General features: G+C 39.7%; 1 protein-coding gene across 5 annotated transcripts; it reads left to right on the forward strand.

Annotated features, from left to right (window-relative positions):
* Positions 1 to 77: 77 nt before the first annotated feature.
* Positions 78 to 22,926, forward strand: LOC108435097 (tubby-related protein 4-like). 5 transcript variants are annotated; one of them, XM_017710674.2, is made up of 15 exons: positions 78 to 473; positions 1,487 to 1,883; positions 4,003 to 4,131; positions 6,196 to 6,357; positions 6,935 to 7,115; positions 8,616 to 8,729; positions 9,204 to 9,370; positions 9,490 to 9,714; positions 10,913 to 11,147; positions 12,108 to 12,252; positions 14,504 to 14,675; positions 14,963 to 15,056; positions 15,775 to 17,028; positions 18,220 to 18,857; positions 22,597 to 22,926. In XM_017710674.2, the coding sequence occupies exons 2-15, from the start codon at positions 1,632 to 1,634 to the stop codon at positions 22,711 to 22,713; spliced, it is 3,885 nt and encodes a 1,294-aa protein (XP_017566163.1). In that variant the 5' UTR covers positions 78 to 473; positions 1,487 to 1,631; the 3' UTR covers positions 22,714 to 22,926. The 5 variants fall into 5 exon arrangements, with proteins under 5 accessions (XP_017566163.1, XP_017566158.1, XP_017566162.1 ...); XM_017710669.2 differs by having other exon boundaries at positions 15,775 to 18,857; XM_017710673.2 differs by having other exon boundaries at positions 14,531 to 14,675; positions 15,775 to 18,857.
* Positions 22,927 to 24,742: the final 1,816 nt, after the last annotated feature.

A 24,742-nucleotide genomic window follows, 5' to 3' on the forward strand; every position in this document is an offset into this window, starting at 1 on the left:
TAAAAGATAATCTTTGGCAGTTATTTATTTATCTTAAGCAGGAACTTTTATTTTGACACTTCGCTGTTGTGGGCTAGTGTAGTTGAATCGCGAAACTGTTTTTCAATCTCTACTTTCGTGCTGAGACAGAGGCTGTTGAAATATTGATATGATCGCCAGGGGCCAGTAATAAATAAGGTTTGTCTGACACCGTAAAGTCGAGCACGTTCGCCGGCCGTCAGCACAAGACCGTGCGCACGTACTTTGCGGATGCTGTGCGGGATTTGGCCCAGGAGATTTAGGATTACTGGCAGCCCGTAGGCCTGCCTGTGGAGCTCCGTTGATTCGAGAGGCTGTGTTTTAAGCATGCCGCGCTGGGTGTCTGATTCCCACAGCCATCGTTTGGAAGTTTGTGAAACTGAAATAAACTTTATGGATGGACCAAGATAGCCGCAAGTAGTGCTGGGCACGTTCATGCAGAACACTAAGACATGGTAAGCTGTTTTTCTCAGAACATCCGAAAGTGTGAGACGCTGTGCTGCAAAAGCTTGGGTTGATGTGACTGTGCCGTTTGCCCTGTGCACAGTGAAATGTTGACGTCACAGCAAACATTGGCTGGGATTTAATCGTGGGCTGAGGTAGCCGAGCCGCTCAGATCTCGAGGGGCAACATGAAATAACGTGTGCCTGGCTGTACTAAAGGCAGCTGTGCACTTTGTAGTTCAGCTATTTTCTGCTGGTTCTGTGAATTTGAGTCATGTGTTTGTCACGTGATACCGAGTCCACAGCCTATTTGAAGCAGTACTGAGGGACCGACTCTGAAAAGTGACACTATACACGCTTATGTCCTTGTACATACATTCATTGTCCATTATATCAGCTCCACTTACTGTATATAGCTGTTTATAGGTGCACTCTGTAGTTCTACAGTTACAGACTGTAGTCCATCTGTTTCTATGATACTTTGTTAGCCAGTTAGCCCCCCCTTTTTTATCCTGTTCTTCAAAGGTCAGGACCCCCACAGTACCACCACCAACGCCACAGAGCAGGCGTTATTTGGGTGGTGGATCAGTCTCAGCACTGCTGTGAACACTGATGTGGGGCATGATAGTTGCGCTGGTATGAGTGGATCAGACACAGCTGGACTGAGAATAGTCTACCAACCAGAAATATCCAGCCAGCACAATCCTGTGGGCTGCATCCTTTGACCACTGATGAAGGACTAGAGGATGAACACAAACTGCAGCAACAGATGAGCTGTCATGTTTGACTTTACATCTGCAATGTGGCCAACAAGGTAGGTGTGTCTAATGCGGTGGACAGTGAGTGGACACACTGTTTAAAAACTCCAGCTGCACTGCTGTGTCTGATCCACTCGTACCAGCACGATATGCCACCATCTTGTACTGAGAATTAAACCATGCAAAATCAAATATGATTTCCTATGGTAGGTACTGTACAAAAATATGTCAAAGTAACATCATGCTTATTTCCCCTCCCTCCTCCAGGTTTCCCCCTCAGCCCACGGGAACAACCAGCACAAGAACTGGCCTTAATGTGAGGCTTTTACTCCGACTCTGAGGAACAGTGAACTGTATAGACTGAGTCTGTAAACTAAAATTCCAGAAACTTCGACCGTAAACGCAGGCAGGAATGTATGCAGCGCTGGAGCATGGCCCGGTTCTGTGTAGTGACTCCAACATCCTCTGCTTGTCTTGGAAGGGCCGTGTGCCCAGGAGAGAGCAAGCCAAACCAGTGTGTAGGAGACGGTGCTATGAAGAAGGCTGGCTGGCCACTGGAAATGGCAGAGGAGTGGTGGGGGTAACCTTCACGTCTAGCCGCTGCAAGAGGGACCACACCACTCCACAGCGTATAAACTTCAATCTCAGAGGACACAACAGTGAGGTGAGTAATTATTAAACAGGCATATGTCTTTAACTTTGCTTATTGCTATAATAACATAGTATTCTTAATGTATTAACGTTTAAAAAAAAAAGTTGTTACATAAACATACAGTCAATGACCACGAGAAGGCTTTATTGTCCTAACTCCTAAAGCAATGTACTGCTATTTCATACTGCTGTACTGTATCAGTAGCTCAGCTGAAGTCTGAGTGTGTATCTTGTCTGTATTTGCTTCTACTTTATCACTGTAATGCTTAGAAATGCTATCATACCATAAATCAAGTATAATAGATATCCAGCTGCAAAAATGTTCTCTTGGTTTGTTTAATAGTTTAACATTGTGTAGATTGGTATTTGAGTCAAATGTGTTATCACAGAGCAAATCTCCCATTTTTCCACATTGTTCCTTTAAAAAAAAATTACAGATGAGTATAAGCTCGAATCTTTCATGGTTCAGTATTCTAATTCTAATATTCTAATTCTAATATTGCAGTTTTTTTGTTTGTATTTTTGAGTGAGTTAATTTAACCTGAAGAGGACAGCCATTTACTTGTAGTGCTGTACCTTTGTGGGCAGACAGTGAAAGAAAAAGAACAAGCATGGTCGAAAGTTTAAAAAAAAAAAAAATCAAACATGTTTTGTAGTTATTACATGAAAAAAATGCCGTTGGCTTGTCCTGGAAGCCTATATAGTAGTGCACTAGGCTATTAGCTTACTAGCTAAGTTGAGCACTTGCTCAACAACCACCTTCACTTTACTTTCCTAGTTAGCACTGGGAGCTAGTGCTAGCTTGACTGGCAGGCTTCACACACCACAAGGCGGCTGCAGCTTCTCGCAGTGGTTGTTCTGTGACATCACTTCCACATGGCAGAGCCCATATAAAACAAATCAGTGTTGTTTTCAGCCTTTAAGGCAGACTTTTGAATTAATCTTTGTGACCGATGCTATTTGTATGTGATATTTCTGAATACAGAGAAATACTTAAGCTTCCTTTTTGTTTTTGTTTTGCAGGATTTGTAATCAGACAGTGTACTGTCATCTAGTTTTCGGCATCATGTTAACCATGAGTGGCCATAGTTGACATCCACTCCAACAACTTGTTAACTCTGTTTTAAAAGCTTTTTAGAGCTTGTTATACTCCAACAACAGGCAGAGACATTTTAGCTTACCGTGTCATTTTTCCCCAATTCAGACAGTTCAAGTTGTGTTAATGATGTGTGTTTGAAAAGTTAAGAGTTCCCAGTTGTCATGAATGCAGCTTCTTCAGTTGTATGCAACTAGGTTGCCGCTAGTGACATGTTTTGTTGTGAAAAGTTTTCCTTTTCAGAGAAAACTCTTCTTTGCATTTTAATTCAGATTTACGTTTTGTTTAATATATCGTAGAAAAAAAGTAAAACATAAAATCTGACCCCTGCAAACTGTAACAGTTGGGAGCGGCGAGGTGGATGCATGTGCGGAGATAAGCGACGTTTATTATGGGCAAATCCAAAGTCAGGGTCAAGCCAGTCCAGGTTCCAATTGCCAATGTGGATAGCAGGAGGGACAGACATGACAAAGAACACAGAAATCCAAAATACTGAACCAAACAAGCATACACATCAAACAATCAGCATACTCAAAACATACAAACAACAAAGACCAGCAAAGACAAAAGGGCAAACACAGGACTTAAATAAAACAGGGCTTAAATAAAACAAGGGATCACAAGACACAGGTGTAAACACAGGTGGGAACAATCAGGGATGGAGTCACTAAAGAAGGGGGCAGGACTACAACACCAAGTCAAAGAACAAGTGTGCTAAACAAAGACAGAACAGAACACATGGACAGTATGGGAGGGGCCAATCGTGACACACACATTTGTATAATTTTGTTTTGTTTATTCCTGATATGTTAAACTCAGCAAATAAATGAAGTTGTGCTCTATAGTTTGCAAAAAAAAATGTTTATTTCAACTTGTAGAGGATGTATTCATTTTTTGTCACTTAAAAATAAACAAAACTTTGACCAGGGGGTGTTCAAATACGTGACTGATTATTTGATAGAGGGAGTTGTAAGCCTGGGCCACGGGATGCTTCACATCTAAACATTGGACTGACAGGGCATTGTTTTAATTGCAGGTTGTTCTGGTGCGATGGAATGAGCCTTTTCAGAAGCTGGCCACTTGTGACGCAGATGGGGGTATTTTTGTATGGATTCAATATGAAGGCCGCTGGTCTGTTGAGCTGGTCAATGACCGGGGAGCACAGGTAAGACTGAAAAGAGACAATTTTAGCAATACTGGAATGCTCAAATTCAGAGACTGATTGTGGAGTGCATATTTAATGATCTGTACTTTAACACCTAATTTAAATGTATACTTTCTTTATCAAACTATCATTAACAAACAGGATTTTCTTCTGTAAAATGAATTGTTCATATTAAGATTCCCAGAGCTATTATTTATATATATATATATATATATATATATATATATATATATATATATATATATATATATATATATATATATATATGGCCTGCCTTTAGGGACGTAGTAGCCACTCTCTTGCTGCCACTCTAATACTGTAGCCTATGACACATTATGATGGAAAATGTAAACGACACTGTGTTATCCACTGTCTAAGTCATTTCAGCCTTTAAGGACCTTTTTATGAGTGACCAACATGTTCTGAATCTGTACATAACAGCCGTCAGTAGACACTAGAAAATGTGTGTTTAGAAAATGTGTGTATGCACAGCTGCACACAATAAACAGTGCCAAGCACATTAACAATAAAAAGTGCTACCTAATAGCTATACATAGTGATAGTGAACAGTTCCCCTTCAAATGTCACCAGGAGCCTACGAAGCATATGAAAATTTAAATTGAACAGTTACATGTAAAAATGTAGTTCTTTCAAGGAAGCGTACATAGATCATTCGTATGAAGTGTATACAGAACATTTGTAAGAATGTAAATGGTTAATAATTAACATTTCAGTTGTACGAATTACATTTGTACATTGTTGCTGTCAGAACAAAACCGCGTGTCTCCATTTTTGTCATTTAGTACCTGTGGTCCTATATGTGTGTAAATTTTGGACCAACAGAATTGACCCTGGAAAAAAGTCTGGTTGCATAGACTTACATTAAAAGTAAAGTAGGTTTTTTCCTTCTCCTGTAATGTTAGCATTTTGGAGATACAAGGTTCTGAGATAAGCGACTTTTATTATGGGCAAATCCAGGGTTGTGGTCAATACGGTCCAGGTTCAAATAGCCAACACGGAGAGAATAGAGGTCAGACATGACAAAAGAACACAGAAATTCAAATACTTCACACCAAACAAATATCAAGCACGATCAAACAACAAAGACCAGCCAAGACAAGGGGCAAACACAGGGCTTAAATACAACAGGGATGATGAGGGACAGGTGGAAAACAGTTGGCGGCAATCAGGGGTGGAGTCACAAAACAAGGGGCCGGACTAGGAAACCAAAATAAAGAAAACACGTGGACTAGACCAAAACAAAACACGAACACATGGACAGGACCAGGAGGGGCCAATCGTGACATAACAGTGATATGCAATACTTATATATAACTATTAAGTAATTATTATGTCTTTTGAGAATTAAGTTGCTTCATGTTAAAATTTCATTCATGTAGTTGCATTTGTCCTCAGGCAAAACAAGATAGCAAGTGAAACACTATCATTAAATATTGCAACTGTTCTTCCTTTGCAAGATTGATGTTTATTTTTACTGCATCAATTGTGTTCTGTGCACAAGCAACAAACATCTACATGCTTGGTTTTTTCGAGAGAACTTTCAGTGGGACTAATTTACTTCTTTTGACTAAGAACAGGCTTGTTGTCAAACAAACACTACTTATGAGGACACCACCACCCCCAACTTTGAGCACTGCCATCATTAGGCTGTAGATTAGGTTTTCACATTCACATGCTCATGTTTGTTCCCTCCGCATTTGGCAAAGTTTTCATGGATGCCCCCAGACATTGTAGTTATTAGATAATGTCAAGCTCAAAAAGACTAGTCTTCCATTGCTAAAATCAGTATCAGTAGCCGTCATGATAGAAAAAGGTCAGAGATCCCCTTGTAAGGTAAGTCAGGCTTTCAGCTCTGAACTTTCCTGTACTATTTTTAATGTAGGAAATATATTAGGTTCATTCGTTCATCGGTTTGTTAAAAATATTTGAATGTAGAAACATCTGTGATTTATTATTATTTTTTTTTTATTAAAAGGTTGCACCAGAAGCAGGCGTTTAGTATACAGTTTTGCAAAAGTTGCTAATTGCATCTTATTTGTGCAGGTGAGTGACTTCACATGGTCACATGATGGCACACAGGCACTAATCTCCTACCGAGATGGGTTTGTGCTGGTGGGCTCAGTCAATGGTCAGCGCCACTGGTCATCGGAGATAAATCTGGAAAGCCAAATAACCTGTGGGATATGGACTCCTGATGACCAGCAGGTAGAGTGCATGGCTTGGGGAAACAGTTTTTAAAAAAAAAAAGGAAGAAAATGTAAACATTGAGTTAAATAAATCGAACCACTACTCTTTTATTAAGAGAGTAGCTGAGAGAACTTGAGACATACAGGAAGACATCATAATTGCAGTAAATTTTGCCATACCCAGTTCTTCATAGAATTTACAAAATTCTGCCACATTTAACAGCAATCAGAATCCTGCATTCTACCCAAATTTGGATTTACACCACTAGTAGCAACCTCATCAGTGTAAACTTAAAGGGTAAGTTAGGTATTTAAGGTAATTAAGGATTTTTCCTCATAATTGTTTGTACACATCTCCTGCTAATTTAAAGCTTATTTAGTTATGTTTTTTTGGTTATTATGAAAGACGGCACATTACTAAGTCAGGAGAAAAAACATGCTAAAATATGGTGTCCGTTATTTATTGTATGTTAACATCACAGTTGACTAAATGCACAATAAATCACTTTAACCAGTATAGGATGTTCTCTCAATCTATCTAATACATGGTTAAACACAGTGGCTGACAACCTTTCCCCGTTTTTTCATGTTTCCAGGTGTTATTTGGCACAGCTGATGGACAAGTGATAGTGATGGACTGCCATGGGCGGATGATGGCACATTTAGTGCTGCAAGAGGCAGAGGGCATCATGAGCATGACCTGGAGCTACCCCAGCTTTCTAATGGAGGACTGTAGTGAGAGTGACACGGATTCAGATGACTGTGCACCCTTCCAAGGTATACAGCGTAACCTTTTGTCCCTCTGTTAGTTCATATTTTATTCATGAAGTTAAAAAAATCATCTAATAAACTAAACTAATGTAAGGTAATTCAAACCTGGAATATCCACAAGATACACCACAAGAAAAAATTCAGATGTGATGGTCTACAGTCAGCATTTCATTTCAGAGGTCTGTGAATGTAACCTACAAGCAGCCTTAAATCACAGTGTAAAATTGAAAGAAACCGATCATCTGTTCATCTGTGTCTGTGGCACAGTAAAGTTTTTTTCCTGTTTAACCTGCTGGTTGAGAGCTGCTGAGAGGTGTTAGAGTAAATTATGCCTGAGTAAATTTCTTCCAGCAAATACAACCCAATTCCAATGAAGTTGGGACGTTGTGTAAAACATGAATAAAAACAGAATACGATGATTTTCAAATCCTTTTCAACCTATATTCAATTGAATACACTACAAAGACAAGATATTTAATGTTCAAATGGATAAACTTTATTGTTTTTTGCAAATACTCACTCATTTTGAATTTGATGCCTGCAACATGTTCCAAAGAAGTTGGGACAGGGGCAACAAAAGACTGGGAAAGTCGAGGAATGCTCAAAAAACACCTGTTTGGAACATTCCACAAGTGAGCAGGTTAATTGGAACCAAGAGTTTTTCTTTCATATGGATAAATACTTTAAAGTTTTGGGACAAAACTCCCTGTTTACACAGAAATGAAAACCTTTTACTTACGAGCTGAATCTCGTCGTTTTAATTTATAAGTTTAAGGAGGAAGTAGGACCAATGAAAGTGACAAAAACATAACAATTTTTATTACTATAATAATATTTTTTTCTGTTGTTTTATTTCATTTTAATTTATCTCTTATTTAAGTTTCTTCCCCGCTTTACCCATTAAGTATGCTTTCTTTTAAGCACTTCATTAGGAGCCACCTGGAATGCTTTCCAAATAGAATTGAAGAACCTTGACAAATGCTTAGACTGCAGTGGCTGATATTTTTAACATTTTATTTATTTGTTTACTTTTTTTTTTGGTTTGTCTTTTGTTTTTTAACATTTTAGAGAAAATATGTTTAGATATATCTTTGATCATTATTTTATTATTGTTTATTAATACAGTGCATGAAAACGTGCATTCAGATGGGCATGTCCAAATATTTGACTAGTACTCTTTGTTAATAGAATGCAAAGAATCATAAAATCCAAATGTCCTGTAATATGGAAGATGTTTCTGTGAACACCAAAGTATCAAAAGCAGCCTCACCACCCCTTACATGGTAATTTTAGCAGCACAGTACTGCGTGACTGTATTGTTTTTAGGGCATATTCAGTCATGCATTGTGAAACATCAAAAGACTTTCAGCCACAAATTTGCTGTATGGCAAGTGCCACCATTACAAATGTCTGTGAGGATGATTTTTCATTTTTTTATACCTAGTTTTTTCTCAATGTATCTTTCTGTTTAAGGGTTTTGAGTGTTATGTTCTCTTATCTCTTCAGCTGCAGGATGTAGTCTGAGGCCTCTGCTGACTGTGACCTTCACCTCAGGAGACATCAGTCTGATGAGCAACTATGATGACCTCACTCCAACTCGCATAAACACTGGGCTTAAAGGTGTGTGGGTGTTTATCTGAGTGCAGAAAAAAGGGAGCAAAGTTTTGGATTTGATGGACAAACTGTTGGACATTTACTGTTTGTGACCAATGCAATACACTATGTGTCCAGAGTTTTGTAGATGTCTGCTCATTCAGAGTTCCTTTTGAAATCAAGGGTATTAACAGGGAGTACAGTAGCAGCCTCATATGTGAAGGCTTTACACTAGATGTTGCAACATTTGTGAGGATTTGATTACATTCGACCCAAAAAATCACACCACAAAACACAGTTCCTCTGCTCCACTGTCCATTGCTCCAGGGCTGATGCTTAACATTGGAAATGGTAACCTTAGGGTCATGTGCAGCTGCTCCAGATCATCCCATACTATTGACAGTGGTTTTGTAAGAGATTTTACAAGCTGTGTGTGTGCAATTGAACACACATGTCACAAAGGGTACACCTTAAAGTAGCTTTTTCATGTGTTTGTTTAAGATGTTGTGGTGCAGTGGTCTTCTCAGGGGAATCTGTTCGCAGTTGCTGGACTGGAGCGACAAGCGGTGACCAATGATTCTACAATTTCCCCAGCAACCAAAAAAGCAGTTGTTAAGTTTTACAACCTTCATGGAGAACACATTTTCCTACTTGAAACACCTGCACAGGTATGCAGACACTCTTTTATAGATACATAAATGCACACACATTTAATCTCATAGTTCATTTCATTTATTGTGTGTGTGTGTGTGTGTGTGTGTGTGTGTGTGTGTTCTTTCTCATCCAGAAGCCAATCAGTACACTGTGCTGGGGTCATAAGGATTCTCGTTTATTTCTGGCTTGTGGGCCAGCACTGTATGTGGTCCGGGTGGACCATCGAGTTGCCAGTCTGCAGTTGTTATGCCAACAGGTCATCGCCAGTGCATTGCGTGAAGAGAAGGTTGTGGCCAAGCTCACCATTCCCTCTTGCCTCAGCACATATGTGTCATCTGCCTTTGCTCCCACCATTAAGGTAGTTTTTTACTGTTTGTATTACTGATTAATTTTACTTTAAGAAAATTAATATACTGCAGTTACTTGCCTTGTTTTGTCAGAAAACATTTTAACTTTGGTTATAAAAAAAGATCCACAAGCCTTTACAACACAGCTCATAACAGTAATACATTTCTCAAATTTGACTGCAAAGAAATTCTATAGAATTTTAGTGAGTTATATTTAGTATTTATAAAACCTGCTTTGTCATATCTATAGATATTAGGATTTATTTCAGGTAGCCACATCTTTGACTTGGCGGACGGTTTGATGAAGTATTTCATTATCATGATAAATTACATCGTAATGTGCTTTTCGGAACATATCTCAATGTGCTTTTCTGTACATGTCAGTACTTAAAGAGGACTGACTACCTGCATGTTTTGTTACAAAGAGCAGAATTACTAAGTATGTACAGAAAAAACAAAACATTAAATAGGTCTAAACAAAGTGTCAAAATCCAGCACTTAACAGATCTTTTGAATAGGAATTTAAATTAGAAAAGGATCATTAAAAAACTCTGCACTGGTCAGCAACTGTTCCAACAGTCTGAGCAAGAACAAATCAATAGTGAAACAATTAAACATGGTTATCTGCAGCATCTGTGTGGTTTTAGTGAATATAGTGGTGAGTATCTTAATATGTTTTTGTAATGCATTTTTCACTTCTTATTGTGTTTGTTAGATCCTGATAAGGTTACTGGCTGATTCTTTTTAATTGACAAACACTAAAGAGACTATAATTAGTAGAGATCTACTAAGAATTAATGTATTTATGCATTGGTTTCTTTTAATGTACATGAAGCACATAGCAATGTTTTCATTGAACTGGCTCTGCCAGCCAGACAATGATCACTGAGCTTTAAAACAGAAATAGACACATGAATGAAAACAAGTGTTATGTGCTGCTGTGCAACACGCTAGTGTAACCATGGAAGGAGGGTTGGGTAAAGGATGGAGGAGAAGGAAGAAAGGCTCAGACAGGGAGTATGACAGTACTCCTCATGACTGGATCCTCCATCCCAGTGCCATGTGTGGACCTTATATCACTGTCCATCTTCTTGGATATTGTTAAATATTTTTTAACCAGAATGACTGTCAGTTATTGGTGGGGGGTGGGGGGGAACAATGGACAAAAGACAAAAGAAAAAACAAAAAAAACTTTTCTTCCTTCTATAGCCCCCCGTCCCTGATGTAAGCAACATGCGAGACTTTGTGAGTTACCCCACTTCAGGGAATGAGCGTCTTTACTGCACTATGAAGCGTACAGAGGATGACCTGGAGGTTGGCGGGCCCTGTTATACCTTGTACCTCGAGTATTTGGGTGGGCTTGTGCCTATTCTAAAAGGTCGCAGGATCAGCAAGCTTCGGCCTGAGTTTGTCATAATGGACCCCAAAACAGATGGGAAAGCAGGTGAGATTTGGTTGATGTTGGAGAATAGAATATGCCAAACTTAGAGACCACCCCTTATTTATTTAATTTCCAGTTTAAACTGTCATTTTGATGAATTAAGAAGTTCCAAATGTGGAAATCACTTTATCAGTGATGGTGAAATTACAGATGTCTTATTTTTTTGCATGCACAAAGACTGTCGCTACATATTAATGAATGTGTAAAATAGTTTTGCAAAAAATCTAATTAATATGATTTATCACTTATCCCAGTTGCAGTTGATCAGCCAAGACATGTTTGCTATGTGGCATCTTACATACTGCGGTACATTACCACCAATTCCCTAATAATGCAAATGTAAAAACTGTGGCTTTTGGCAATGAACCACAAATTAGCACATTAGCAAGGCTCTGTTCAGTATCACCACAATGCTGAAGTTGATTTTCACCAGCTACTTATTTGAATTTTCAATCCCACCTTAAATGGTGCGGTAGTTTCATCCCTGTCCCTGTACAGGGGCCGGTAACTACTGCAGTATTTAAGGTGGAATGTGAAATGTAGCTGTCTAATAAGAATCCAGCTTTAGCCTCATCAAGAACAGTGATACTTTCTCACCTGACCTTTATTTTTTAGTTATATAGAACTACAGTTGCATTGTGCAAGGGTAGTAGGAGTTGATGGTAAGAAATTGAAGGTTAGGGTGTCTGAATTCTCATGAAAATATAATACTTTGCAAGATGTCAAAGTACTAAATGTTGTTTCAGCACAGCATCTAAAGCTAAGTGCAGTCTGATCTTTTGACTGGCGTTTTGGTGCATTTTGGAAATGTGCAGTAATTGCATTATGGTCTTAACACATATAGTTATTACTATGCCATGATTTTACTTGCCAAGATATTTTTGCACTGTAGTTACATTTGTTTCACTGTTTTTGGTGAATTCCTTTTCTCACATATACTTATCTGTCTACTCCTGTGTCTAGATGAGCTCTATGGGAACACCCTCATCTCTACTGTGGTTGACAGCTGTAACTGCTCAGACTCCAGTGATATCGAACTTGTTGATGATTGGGTGGGCAAGAGATCACCAAAGATGTCCAGAGGAAGCAAGTCACCCAGACTTCCCAGGTAGTCACACAGTTTTTAAAACATTTTGTGAGAATTTGGAAAAAAAAAATTTACTTGGAATTTCAACATTCAATATATTTTGTATGCCTTGTCTTATATGGTGTCTTTTCATGTTCTTTTGCCTATTTCATACCTGCATGTAGTTTTGAAATAAATTAGGCAGTAATTGGTGTCAGCTTTAGTAAGGAATTATTTTGGAACTGTATTTTGTGATAAAATTACAAAAAAAAAGTGTGTGTGTGTATATACACATACAGTAGCTCACATTTCTGCAAATATCTGTTCATGGGATGACTATAGAAATGAAACTTGGATATAACTTAGTAGTCAACGTACAGCTTCTATAGCAGTGCAGATTTACTGTCCTCTGAAAAGAACTCAACACACAACCATTAATGTCTAAATAGCTAGCAACACCTCAGAGTCCACCTCACAGTGAATGTATCCAAATTGTGCTCAAAGTGTCAATATTTTGTGTGACCACCATTATTATCTAGCACTGCCTGAAACCTCTTGGGCATGGAATTCACCAGAGCTGCACAGGTTGCTACTGGAATTCTCTTCCACTCCTCCATGATGACATCATGGAATTGATAGATGTGAGACACCTTGTGCTGCTCCTCCTTCCGCTTGAGGATGCCCCACAGGTGCTCAATTGGGTTTAGGTCTGGAGACATACTTGGCAAGTCCATCACCTTTACCTTCAGCAAGGCAGTTGTCATCTTGGAGGTGTGTTTGTGGTCGTTACAGAGTTGGAAAACTGCTGTTTGGCGCAGTTTCCGAAGGGAGGGGATCATACTTTGCTTGAGAGTACATGTTGGAATTCATGTTTCCCTCGATGAACCGCAGCTCCCCAGTGCCAGCAGCACTCATGCAGCTCCAGACCATGATGCTACAACCACCATGCTTGACTGTAGGGAAGAGACAGTTGTCTTGTTACTCCTCAACAGGGTGCTACCACACATGCTGCACACCATCTGAGCCAAGCAAGTTTATCTGGGTCTTGTCAAACCACAGGACATGGTTCCAGTAATCCATATTCTTGGACTGCTTGTATTCAGCAAACTGTTTCCAGGCTTTCTTGTGCGTCAGCTTCAGAAGAGGCTTCCTTCTGGGACGATGGCCATGCAGACCGAGTTGATGCATTGTGCGGCATATGGTCTGAGCACTGACAGGCTGACCTCCCACTTCTTCAACCTCTGCAAGAATGCAGAGCAACAATTCTATTTTTCACATCCTCAGAGAGTTCTTTGCCATGTTGAATATCCAGTGGCCAGTATGAGCAAATTGTACCCAAAACGCCAAATTTAACAGTCCTGCTCCCCATTTACACATGGAACCTTGTAACTCTAACGAGTCACATGACACCAGGGAGAGACAACGACACAATTGGGCACAATTTGTACATGTTCACTGTGAGGTGTCCTCACTTGTGTTGCCAGTGTTTAGACATGAATGGCTGTGTGTGGAGTTCTTTTCAGAGGACAGTAAATCTGCACTGCTATACATATATTCCCCCACATTTGCAAAAACTATGAAAGGTTTCCCCCACTCTGTTATACGGAACTCGTTTGATGGTTTTATTGTATGCAAAGCCCATTTCAAAACACAGATCCAGGCTTTGAATTGTAAATGTTTTCCTGATGTTATGATATTTCACAAAGAAGGAACCTTGTCAAAAATGATACATTTTCAAATACTTCCAAAAAACTTTCTGAACTTCACACACAGACATGGAGGTCTGCAGAGGTGTTTCGTGATATAATCTGGTCATGGCATAGTTTTCTTTTTGCATTCTAACAATACATTTTACAGTGGAATTTTGTATATTCAGGCTCAAACATTTAAGCAGTCTATCAAAGATGTGACTTGATGTTGTGTAAATGCCCTGTTCATCACTAATAACACCAATATTATCTAACAATATTGTCTGAAAGACAATACAAAGGTAAAATGTACATCATGTTTCTAGAAGTATTTAACGTGTAGCAGAAATGTTTAAAATGCATCTTCCTGAAAGAAAATGAATGTTGATGCACAGCAATTGGTGTTATGACAGAGGTGTATATGAAGCTTAATTGTACTAAATGTAGCAGTAAAAGTATTTTTAAAAATATAAATAAAACTTTGTAAGTTGTGTAAATCATAAGTTATTTTGTTTGTTGTGTAAATTATACCTTTTTTTTATTTGTGCATGCTTTTTTACAAACTCACATTGAACTCTTTTCTTCATGTGCTACTTTCTCTGTAGAGACTTAGTGTGTCCCTTTACCCACAGGGTGAATATAGATACCCGTAAGTCCCCTAAACTCTCCCGTGCTGCACAAGAAATATCTAGATCACCGCGGTTACCTATTCGGAAATCCTCCATTGGATCTCCAAGTCTGTCCCGCAAAGAGTTTCCTTTGGAAGACACAGCACAGGTACTGTATTATAAGATGGACTAACCTGATAAAATATAAATATGTAATATTTAAATGCTACAAATTGGAATAGTGGGTAGTTATTGAAATTCACTTTGTTAGTTTGATATTAGAATGTTACTGATATTTCATATGACGATGCTGTAATTAAATCATATTTCTGATTAGCAGAAATGCTTGAGGCTCCTAGCCTGTCACTATTACAATGCATATTGATGTTGGCAGATGGACTGCAAAATGTGAGTCACAGAAAGTTGATTCCTTGTTCTTCTCTGTTTATTTTCTAGCACAATTACCTTGCTCAAGTTACATCCAACATATGGGGAACAAAGTTCAAAATAGTGGGACTTGCATCTTTCTTGCCAACAAATCTTGGTGCTGGTAAAAACATTTACTAGTTCATTTTTATCAAATCCTTACTTAGAAATATGGAATTGTCCAAGGTGAGGTAATTCGTGTACCTACTAGGGTACAGAATATTTGTTACATTTTTGCATAAATTAGTCACTGAAGAAAATTATGGCTCTGGAAATTGTATTAAATTTAATAATTTATAGTAAAATAGATTGTCAACCACCTAACTGTGATTGAAAGAATTACAGTTAAACGACTAAATTCACATTTTTAAATGTGCATTTGTTCCATTGGGAGAGCATTTTTTTAAAATTATTAGTAACTATAAAGCATTCATTCCATTATTTGCAGAGTTTCTCAGGTTAACACCAAAATATGTTAAAAGAGAGGCTGAATAGAAGATAAAAATAAATAACATTTCTGCTTTAAAGTAATGACCATTGGACAAACACATTTAAAAATCCAAACCCTGCTGATGAATGAAAAATATTAACAAAGGACAAATTATAGATGTAAATAGGTTGAAAGTGCTATAATCTTTTCAAGTAAAAAACATTGTTTAGAGTAATAGGCTTTTTAAGAAAACATTTAGGCTGCATTCAGGATTTTGTTCAAGCCTAGGATTTAGTAGTTTATGCTATTTTTAAATATGTCTTTGTCAGTGTGTGTTAAAACTGTGATTAAAAGAAAATAGTTTAATCTCCTGATATTTCAGTGCATTTTGTTTTGGTCTCTTTCTCCCTAGTGACGTATAAGACCAGTCTGCTGCACCTACAACCTAGACAGATGACAATCTATTTGCCTGAGGTAAGGAAGGTTTCCACAGAATGCATCAGCTTGCCTGTGTTTAGCTCCCATGTCTTCAGTGAGGATGAAGATGACCTGACTGGAACTGGAACTCCAGGCATTATTGATGCCAACCCACCATGCACTGTTAACATACCCATCGCACCCATTCATAGCCCTGGCCAAGCCATGTCTCCTACCCAGAGCATTGGTTTAGTCCAGTCCTTGCTTGCCAATCAGAATGTCCAGTTGGGAGTTTTGTCAAGTCCTACAATGATGTCACCTAATTATGTGCCAGACCAAGGCGGGAATACTCTGCTGATAACACAGCATGCTGTACCAGCCAGTTCTGATCAGGTGTTATTTGGAACGGAAGCAGGATGTGTTTTGATCACTCAGGATCTGTCATCAGAACAATCAGAACATCAACAGCAGCAAAAAAAGCAGCACAATCAACAATCAGCACAAGTCCAGCATTTTCAACAATGTCAGCAACAGCACTTTCAACAGATTAATCATGTTCAACAACAATATCAGCTTCAACTACAGGAGCAACAACAGATCCAGCATCAGATGCTGCAACATCATCTAATACAGCAACACCATGTTCAAGCACAAATCCAACAGACACAGCAACAGCAAATGCAACAGCTTCATCAAAAACAACAGCAACATCTACAAGTGCAAACACAAGTCCAGCACCAACAACATCAAATGCAGATCCCTGTCCTTTCAGTCCCTTCAGGTCCTACACCTTGTTCGGACATTCAACTTGCTCTAAGTAACTTGCACACTGGAGACTGTGGAGCTGATCATGGGGAGCTCAAGAAAAAACCCAGTTGTCCTACTCCTCAAATGGCAGAAGGAGATGCAGTAGTTTTCAGAGCCTCTCTGGACATTAACAAGATTACTTCAACTCCCCCCTATTCTGGTATAGTTGCTACTGCAGTAGCCGCAACTACAGCAGGTAGTTTTAGTGCGACACCACTCCCAGAAGATGCTTGTCTCAAGAAAGGTGATAATAACTTACACCCCTCTGATACACAGACAGTACTGCACCCAACCCCTCTCGGCTATGAACGTATCACCACATTTGACAGCAGTGGGAATGTGGAAGAGGTTTGCCGCCCTCGCACACGACTTCTGTGTAATCAGAACCTTTATACAGTCCACTACTCAGGAAGTTCTGCTACGCTCAGGGCTTCTACCTCAGGTGAGAAAAAGGGGCAGCTGCCCTATGCCTCCACCACACTGAAAAACTGTAGTTCTCCTAGATACTCCATACCCCCTGGGGACCCTCCCCCTTACCCAGAAGCAGTCAGTTGGACCTGTACGCTACAGAACCCTAGACAAAGATTTGATAACAATAGATGTGCCAAAACCATGCTTCAGAAGACACTTCCTTCTAAGACAAAAGCAAGCACTCTGTCTGTCTCCTACCAACAGAGGGGACCAATGGCATTTTATACATGCAGTGAGTGCAGTAGTAGTAGGAGTGGAACATGTGTTGGAGCTATGAGCAGTGCTGATAATGGTATTTCTGGTGGTACAGTCATTAGGCAGGATTTCCCACTAGCTGTAAGTGGCTTACTCCACAGCACAGTGATGGTGCCTTCTACTGGCACCTTGCTAATGCCTTTACAGTCCTCTTCAAATTTTATAAGTTCAGATTGTAAAGATAGTTTGATAGGTGGCAGTGGGATCAGGGATAGAGCTGATATTGTCAACTCCACTATTACAAAAAATGTGCTTTTAAATCACTCTCTAGGGCAACTAGCTCTTACAACAGAAGAGAATGACCTAACTATGAAACAGCCACCACCATGTCAGTTGGATTCTTCAGCCACTGAAGAAATCTGGGTTCCTCAGGACCAAACAGACAATATTACCACAACTGTTCATCCAGGGTCTCTCAACCCCCTCCCACTCATTCTTAGTCCAACCCAGCATATAGGCTTTTCTTGTCTTCCTTTTACGCTATCACCAAACTCCCCAGCACCCCCTAGTGACACAAATTTCCATGGAACAGGGTCATACCAGATGACTCTTAGCTTTTCCCCAAGTATAAATTCTGGTGATTCCCAACCTCAGCCAAGTTATACCTCACCTAAGGAACTGGGTGCACCACCCTTTTCCCAGCATGATCAGACCCTGGTCTTACCACCTGAGTATCTTCCTAATTTAACTAGCCTTACCTGCTGTCCTCTCTCACCAAGCGTTAGTTCTTGCTCTAGTCTGCCTATGAACCCTGTGTTGTATTCATGGGGCTCACACAACCCTTGCTCACATGTGCCTACCCCCCCAGGCACTGCTCCCGTGCTTCCAGAAAAGGCGTTCCATAGGTTGGAAAAGCCTTTTCTCACTCCTACCTCTCAAACACCACCTCTGCTCTTACCCTCCACAGATATGCAGGGTTTAGAAAAGGGCACTTCTGAGGCTGCAGAAGGCTTCCATATGGGGCTGTCCCTTGGAAAGAGCCCAGTTCCCCCATGTACAGATATGTTTGGAAAGAAGAACCAAAAGAGGTTAGACAGTGGTCGAACAGATGAAGGCAATGTCCTTGCGATCACAGAAAGCTGCAACAAATCCAGAAAAGAGGGCAGAGCACTTGGTGATTTCAACTCTTTCATCTCCAGCCCAAGACTGGGTTGCCGAGATAAGAAGAAAACCAAGGGACAGAAGGAGCAACAAAAAGCAAAAAAGATTAGTAAGGTCACAACTAGTGAGTTCCAGGACAGTTCTGACACTGAGCCTGAGCTCATCATCAGTGGAGATGAGCTAATGAACCACAACCAAAGTAGCAAGAAAGGCTGGAAGTCAAAAAGGAGCCTTCGTTCAAGTGGCTGTGAACTGGATGATATTAAATCTCGTAAAGTCTGTGAGAAAGAGGATCGTGGCCTGGGCAACCAGGGTTTTGTTTATATCATGGCCAACAAACAGCCTCTTTGGAACGAAGCCACACAAGTCTATCAGCTGGATTTTGGCGGAAGGGTCACCCAGGAGTCAGCAAAAAACTTTCAGATTGAGCTTGAAGGAAAACAGGTAAGCAAGAGCACAATACATTTTTAGATTTACATATTATATTTATTTAACTATTTTACCAAGCTGCTAAAGCTATTATGTTGGTGAATAGAATTGCTTTAAAGACATAACAAAGATTAAATATTATCTTGCAACTAATAACAGAGTCATTAGTTAGGATTAGTCAATTAAGATAATGTCTCTTTACATTGATGGACAGAGTAGAGAATGGCTGAAAAATTGGGCAGCAACATATGGGCCACAGTTAGTAATTGTTAATCTACAAATTGTACTTACATAACAGGTGAACCTGATAAAGTTGCCATGGAATATAGGTACAAAGCACACTGCATTGCCAAAAATATTGTGATACCCAGACATGACATCCACTTGTGCTTGTTGAACATTCAAAACCATGGCTATTAATATGAAGTTGCCCCTGCCACCTTGTTGCTCCTGTAACACTGTTCACTCTTCTAAAAGGTTTCTGCTAGTTTTTAAAACTCGCAGGGATTTGCTTCTGTTCAGTCACAAGAGTAGATAGATATGACAAATGGAGCAATTCAAAGTATGTTCTAGTCAACTTTCATTAGTTAGATAATGTGATTGCTTTGCTCTACTGTCATTTCATAATATTATGAGCAGTTCACATAATGATAAATGGGGAAAGCATTTTAATTAAAAAAAAAAAAAAAAAAAAAACTCAATTAAGTCAGCTGAACTGGCAGCCATATCTGTGTTTCTTCCTGCAGTGGAAGACCAGCATGACAGGTTATGTCCATACTCTCAGCCCAGAATGTGCTTGAAACCCACTAGAAGCTTAAAACCAAAATGTAAACATCTAAAACTTTTCTATTAAGTCGTATTACTTGTCCTTGTAAAAACAGTTTTAAAATCAATAGTTGCCTGTTTTAACTTGGAGATCTTTTTGTGATATTATGTGCAAATATGCCCTCCTTCGAGTTTAGACTAGTCTGCAATCAAAGTATCAAACATTTTTGGTCGCTGTGGTGCATTTAGAAAGTAGCCCAAAAAGTAGCTCTTTTAAATTCCACTGACGACTTACTTTGAAGATTCAGTTTGGCAGGAAAACCACAGTTCTTCCATCCCTGACCCAGTGAGTGAACCACATGCAGGAAATGGCAGTTTTTATGGTTTCCATGGCATTATTGCATGCTAAAAAAACTTTTTCAACTGCTAAATGCAGTTTCACTCGAGCAGCTGTTTTCAGACTCTTCTGTGTGCTAGTATTGAGAGGGCATTATTGTCCCCCCTCTTTTAGTTCTTGAGCCTATAACTCCTCACAGTTAAAGCCTATACTTGAAATAAAAACTTGTGCTCATAGCATTGCACATCCAGACATTTGTTAATTTCCTTTTCCATTTATTATGCCACTCTCTGCATGTGTGAACACGCAAAATATGTGAAATGAGGGTTTTCCAGTTATATTTTCCAACCATACTACAGCATTTAATTTCCAAGCCCTTGCGCAGCCCTCCTATTTTATGGTAAATGGAATTACAAATCCAAAAACTTTTTTGAAGTTCTAAGTTGAAAGAATCTGAGCGTTTTCTTTCAGATCTCCCTCCATTGTAGCTAAGGGGAATCAGATGGTGAAGCATGTTTTATCATGCCAGAGAACGCAGTTCTACACCACCAAAGCCATTGCATGGCATTGAGCATGGTGCAGCTCCTTGGCTATGGAAACCCAACCCATGAAGATCTTGTTCACCAAGTCTTGTTCTGATGGTTCTTTGGAATTCCCCACTGAGTGTTGCAACAAATTACAGATGATTATTATGTGCTACACCACTTGGCAGTTCCATGCTGTGAGTTTGTAGGGGCTACTGTTTCTAGAGCATTTTACTTACAGTTGACTGGGGCAGGGCAGAAATTAATCCAATGTTGTGGAAAAGTGTTTACCTGTGCGCTAACAGTGCCATTTTGGAAGTCAGAGTTATTCAGTTTTACCCTTTTCTACTGGCAGTGTTTGTCTAAAAAATGGTTGCATGCATCTTTCAACAATGGGTGAGACAGATACAAAGGAGTGTCCAGATACTTTTGGCCACACAGTGTAAGTGTACTTAATAAACTGTGTTGCAAAACAATATATTTTTTTTTCCCCCATTAATCAAAGCTACTTCTTCCATTCCTGCTCTTTTCCATAATAAGAGAGTATCCTACATTACCCTTCCATTATTCTCAAAAAGCATCACAGCATATCAGTCATTGTTATATAGTAATTTATCACCATTAAACTACAAACCTCAAACACGGAGAAGTTGAGAAAGTATGTGAAATGCTAATAAAAAAACAGAAAGCTGAGATTAATAAATTCTGTTAGGCCTCAATTGAATTAAAAACAGGCCAAAAACATGATATTTGATGTGTTTTGATATTTTACCTTGTGGCATTCCAAGTTTGATTTCCAGCACAGAAAGCTGGCACTGGAGCATGTTTACCAGTTTCTCAAATCACCTTCACTTAGTAATCGTTTGGGACTGAAGAAGATCAGTTCATCCAGTTTTGAAAGTGGAATGTTTTGCTGTTCTTCTGTTATACAAGTCTTTGGCTACAGAACCATGTGGGACCTTCATTCTTGTATTTTGCCCTCCATAATGAGCCACACTGTTTCAGTGGGAGACAGGGCACAGCAGGCAGGCCAGTGTAGCATCCACACTCTCTGATTACGAAGCCATAGTCTTGTAACATGCAGAATGTGGCTTGGTGTTGTCCTGTTGCATTGAGCATGGAAGGTCTTGAAAAAGATTTTGCCTAGACATCATAGTTGCTCCACACCGTGTAGTGCATTAATGATGCCTTTACAAGTTACCTATGACATGGGCGCTATTACACCCATATACTATGACAGACCCTGGATTTTGAACTATGCGTAACAGTCTTTTCTTCGCAACATACATTATTTCCATAAACATGTGAAAGGTTGACTCATCAGAGAACAGTACATGTTTCCATATGCACCAGTCCATTTCAGACGAGCTCAAGCCTATCGAAGTCAGTGGCGTTTCTGTACATTGTTGATATATGGCTTCTGCTGTGCATAACACAGTCTGACCTTGCATTTGTGGATGTACCGATGTTGTTTACTAATAATGGTTTGTCAAAGTATTCCCAAGCCCAGGTGGTGATATAAATCACAGAAATATGCCAGTTTTTATTCAGGGTTTTCTGAGGGGTCGAAGGTCACAAGCATCCAGCTGTGGTTTATGGCCTTACTTGTTACTCAGAGATTTTTCTGGAGTCTTTTGAAAGTATTATGCATTGTAGAGGGTGAAATACCTCAAATCCTTGCAATTGCTAATTGTTCTTAAATTGTTCTTAAATTCTTAAATTATTAATTGTTTTTGTGGAGAGTTACAGTCTTTGCTGATAAGAGACTAGGTCTTTCCGGGACCTGTGTGTGTGTGTGTGTGTGTGTGTGTGTGTGTGTGTGTGTGTGTGTGTGTGTGTGTGTGTGTGTAAATTAAAACTTTTCAATATCTATTTTTTATTGTTTTCATTTAAATGCAACTGTTCCAACTTTTTAAAGTTTGTATAATAAAAACAATAAAAATATTAGTACATGCATGTTAATTTTAATTTCACTAACTGATATGTTGTATTGTTAAGTTTGTATTCTTTTGACAAGCTTAAAACCAGGTTTAAAATGACATCTGCTTAATACTGACTGGATGCGTGAATAATTATTAAAGTAAAACTTGTGTGTAATATTAACCAATATTGGTCTCTCAAAACATAGGTAATGCAGTTTGGCAGAACTGATGGGAATGCATACATCCTGGACTTTCAGCACCCATTTTCAGCAGTGCAAGCATTTGCTGTAGCTCTGGCCAACGTCACACAACGCCTCAAGTGATGAGCATGACTGCACTTTCACTTATGAGTTCTCTGGTTTCAATGTAAATCAGCTGCTGATCTGGAGGTCTGAACCATGAATAAAGAACAAAGCTTGCAGAGGCTAGCTTGAATTCTATCAGGCAGCTGACAGTGATGTCTTCCTTACTACAGACTGTTTCTTCTGTGATATGTCGTCTGTATTTTCAATCAAAATAAAATGCACTTCCCAATGTGTCTGGGAAGTGTGTGTTATGATTTGCATATGAAGACATACCACTGGGCACCGATATCAATTACTGTAAAAACACTTGAAATCTTTGCAAACACTTTTTCATAAAAGATGTTATGTATTGCAGTAACAATAACTGAATGACCAGCATAAAAGTCATGAGACATTTTGTATAGGGTTCTTAAAATGACATCTAGTTTGATATTATTATCATTAATATTATTATTATTGTCTCTTGATAGAATTTATGTCCAACAGTATATTATTTGAAATTCTACTGTTTTGTTTTTTTTTTTTTGTTTTTTTGTTTTATTTATGCATTTATTTATACTAATAAACCAACAAGTTTCCTTTTGGGCAAAAAAGACCAATAAATGTGTGTTCTGTGTTTAGTGATTGGTAATTTTTCAAACCATAGCTTCACTGTTGGTTAGATATATGTAATGTTTAATCCTTACTGTGTTTTGAGGTGCTTTTTTATTCCCTTTCGTTGCCTTAAGAAGGTACTGGCTGTGCTGAAACCCCTGTCTGTTTCAACAGAGATGATAAAAACAAACACAAGGGAAAAAAAGTCTTTTTTCGAACAAGTAAGATTGCGCTCCAAAAACTTTTTTTTTAATTTAGAATACAATGCATATTTGTGTCATTGCTCTTTTTGGTGTCAGTTTTCCATCCATCCATCCATCCATCATCTTCCGCTTCTCCGGGGTTCGGGTCGCGGGGGCAGCATCCTAAGCAATGAGGCCCAGACCTCCCTTTCCCCAGCCACTTCCACTAGCTCTCCAAGGGGGATTCCGAGGCGCTCCCAGGCCAGCTGGGCGATATAGTCACTTCAGCGTGTCCTGGGTCTTCCCCGGGGTCTCCTCCCAGGTGGACTTACCTGTGACACCTCCCGAGGGAGGTGTCCAGGAGGCATCCTTAACCGATGCCCGAACCACCTCAGCTGGCTCCTCTCGACGTGAAGAAGTAGCGGCTCTACTCAGAGTCCCTCCCGGATGACTGAACTTCTCACCCTATCTCTAAGGGAGAGTCCAGCCACCCTGCGGAGGAAACTCATTTCAGCCGCTTGTACTCGCGACCTTATTCTTTCGGTCATTACCCAAAGCTCATGACCATAGGTGAGGGTGGGAACGTAGATCGACCGGTAAATCGAGAGCCTTGCCTTATGGCTCAGCTCTTTCTATACCACAACAGACCGGTAAAGAGCCCGCATCACTGCTGACCCAGCACCAATCCGCCTGTCAATCTCCCGCTCCCTTGTACCATCACTCCTGAACAAGACCCCGAGATACTTGAACTCCTCCACTTGAGGCAAGAGCCTATCCCGCCTGAGAACCATGGTCTCGGATTTAGAGGTACTGATTCTCATCCCGGCCGCTTCACACTCGGCTGCAAACCGATCCAGCGAAAGCTGAAGTTCGTGGCCTGATGTCCCCAATAGGACCACATCATCTGCAAACAGCAGCGATGTGACCCAAACCGGACACCCTCCATCCCCTGACTGCGCCTAGAAATTCTATCCATAAAAATTATGAATAGAATTTTTGACAATGGCAGCCCTGACAGAGTCCAACTCTCACTGGGAACGAGTCTGACTTACTGCCGGCTATTCGAACCAAACTCCAGCTTTGTTTGGAGAGGGTGAAGAGTTGGTCCAGTGTTCCACGACCAGGACGGAACCCGCACTGCTCCTCCTAGATCTGAGGTTCGACTATAAGCTGGATTCTCTTCTCCAGTACCCCTGAATAGACGTTACCAGGGAGGCTGAGGAGTGTGATTCCCCTGTAGTTGGAACACACCCTCCGGTCCCCTTTTTTAA

The sequence above is a fragment of the Pygocentrus nattereri genome, chromosome 1, assembly GCF_015220715.1.
Source record: "Pygocentrus nattereri isolate fPygNat1 chromosome 1, fPygNat1.pri, whole genome shotgun sequence".
Lineage (NCBI taxonomy): Eukaryota > Metazoa > Chordata > Actinopteri > Characiformes > Serrasalmidae > Pygocentrus > Pygocentrus nattereri.

What these genes read in the sequence shown, in the direction of transcription:
- LOC108435097 (XM_017710669.2), top strand. Translation starts at nt 1,632, where the DNA reads ATGTATGCAGCGCTGGAGCATGGCCCGGTTCTGTGTAGTGACTCCAAC. An exon ending in TGACTGTGCACCCTTCCAAG is followed by an intron (nt 7,116 to 8,615) that starts GTATACAGCGTA and finishes TTATCTCTTCAG; the next exon opens with CTGCAGGATGTAGTCTGAGG. An exon ending in TACTTGAAACACCTGCACAG is followed by an intron (nt 9,371 to 9,489) that starts GTATGCAGACAC and finishes TTTCTCATCCAG; the next exon opens with AAGCCAATCAGTACACTGTG.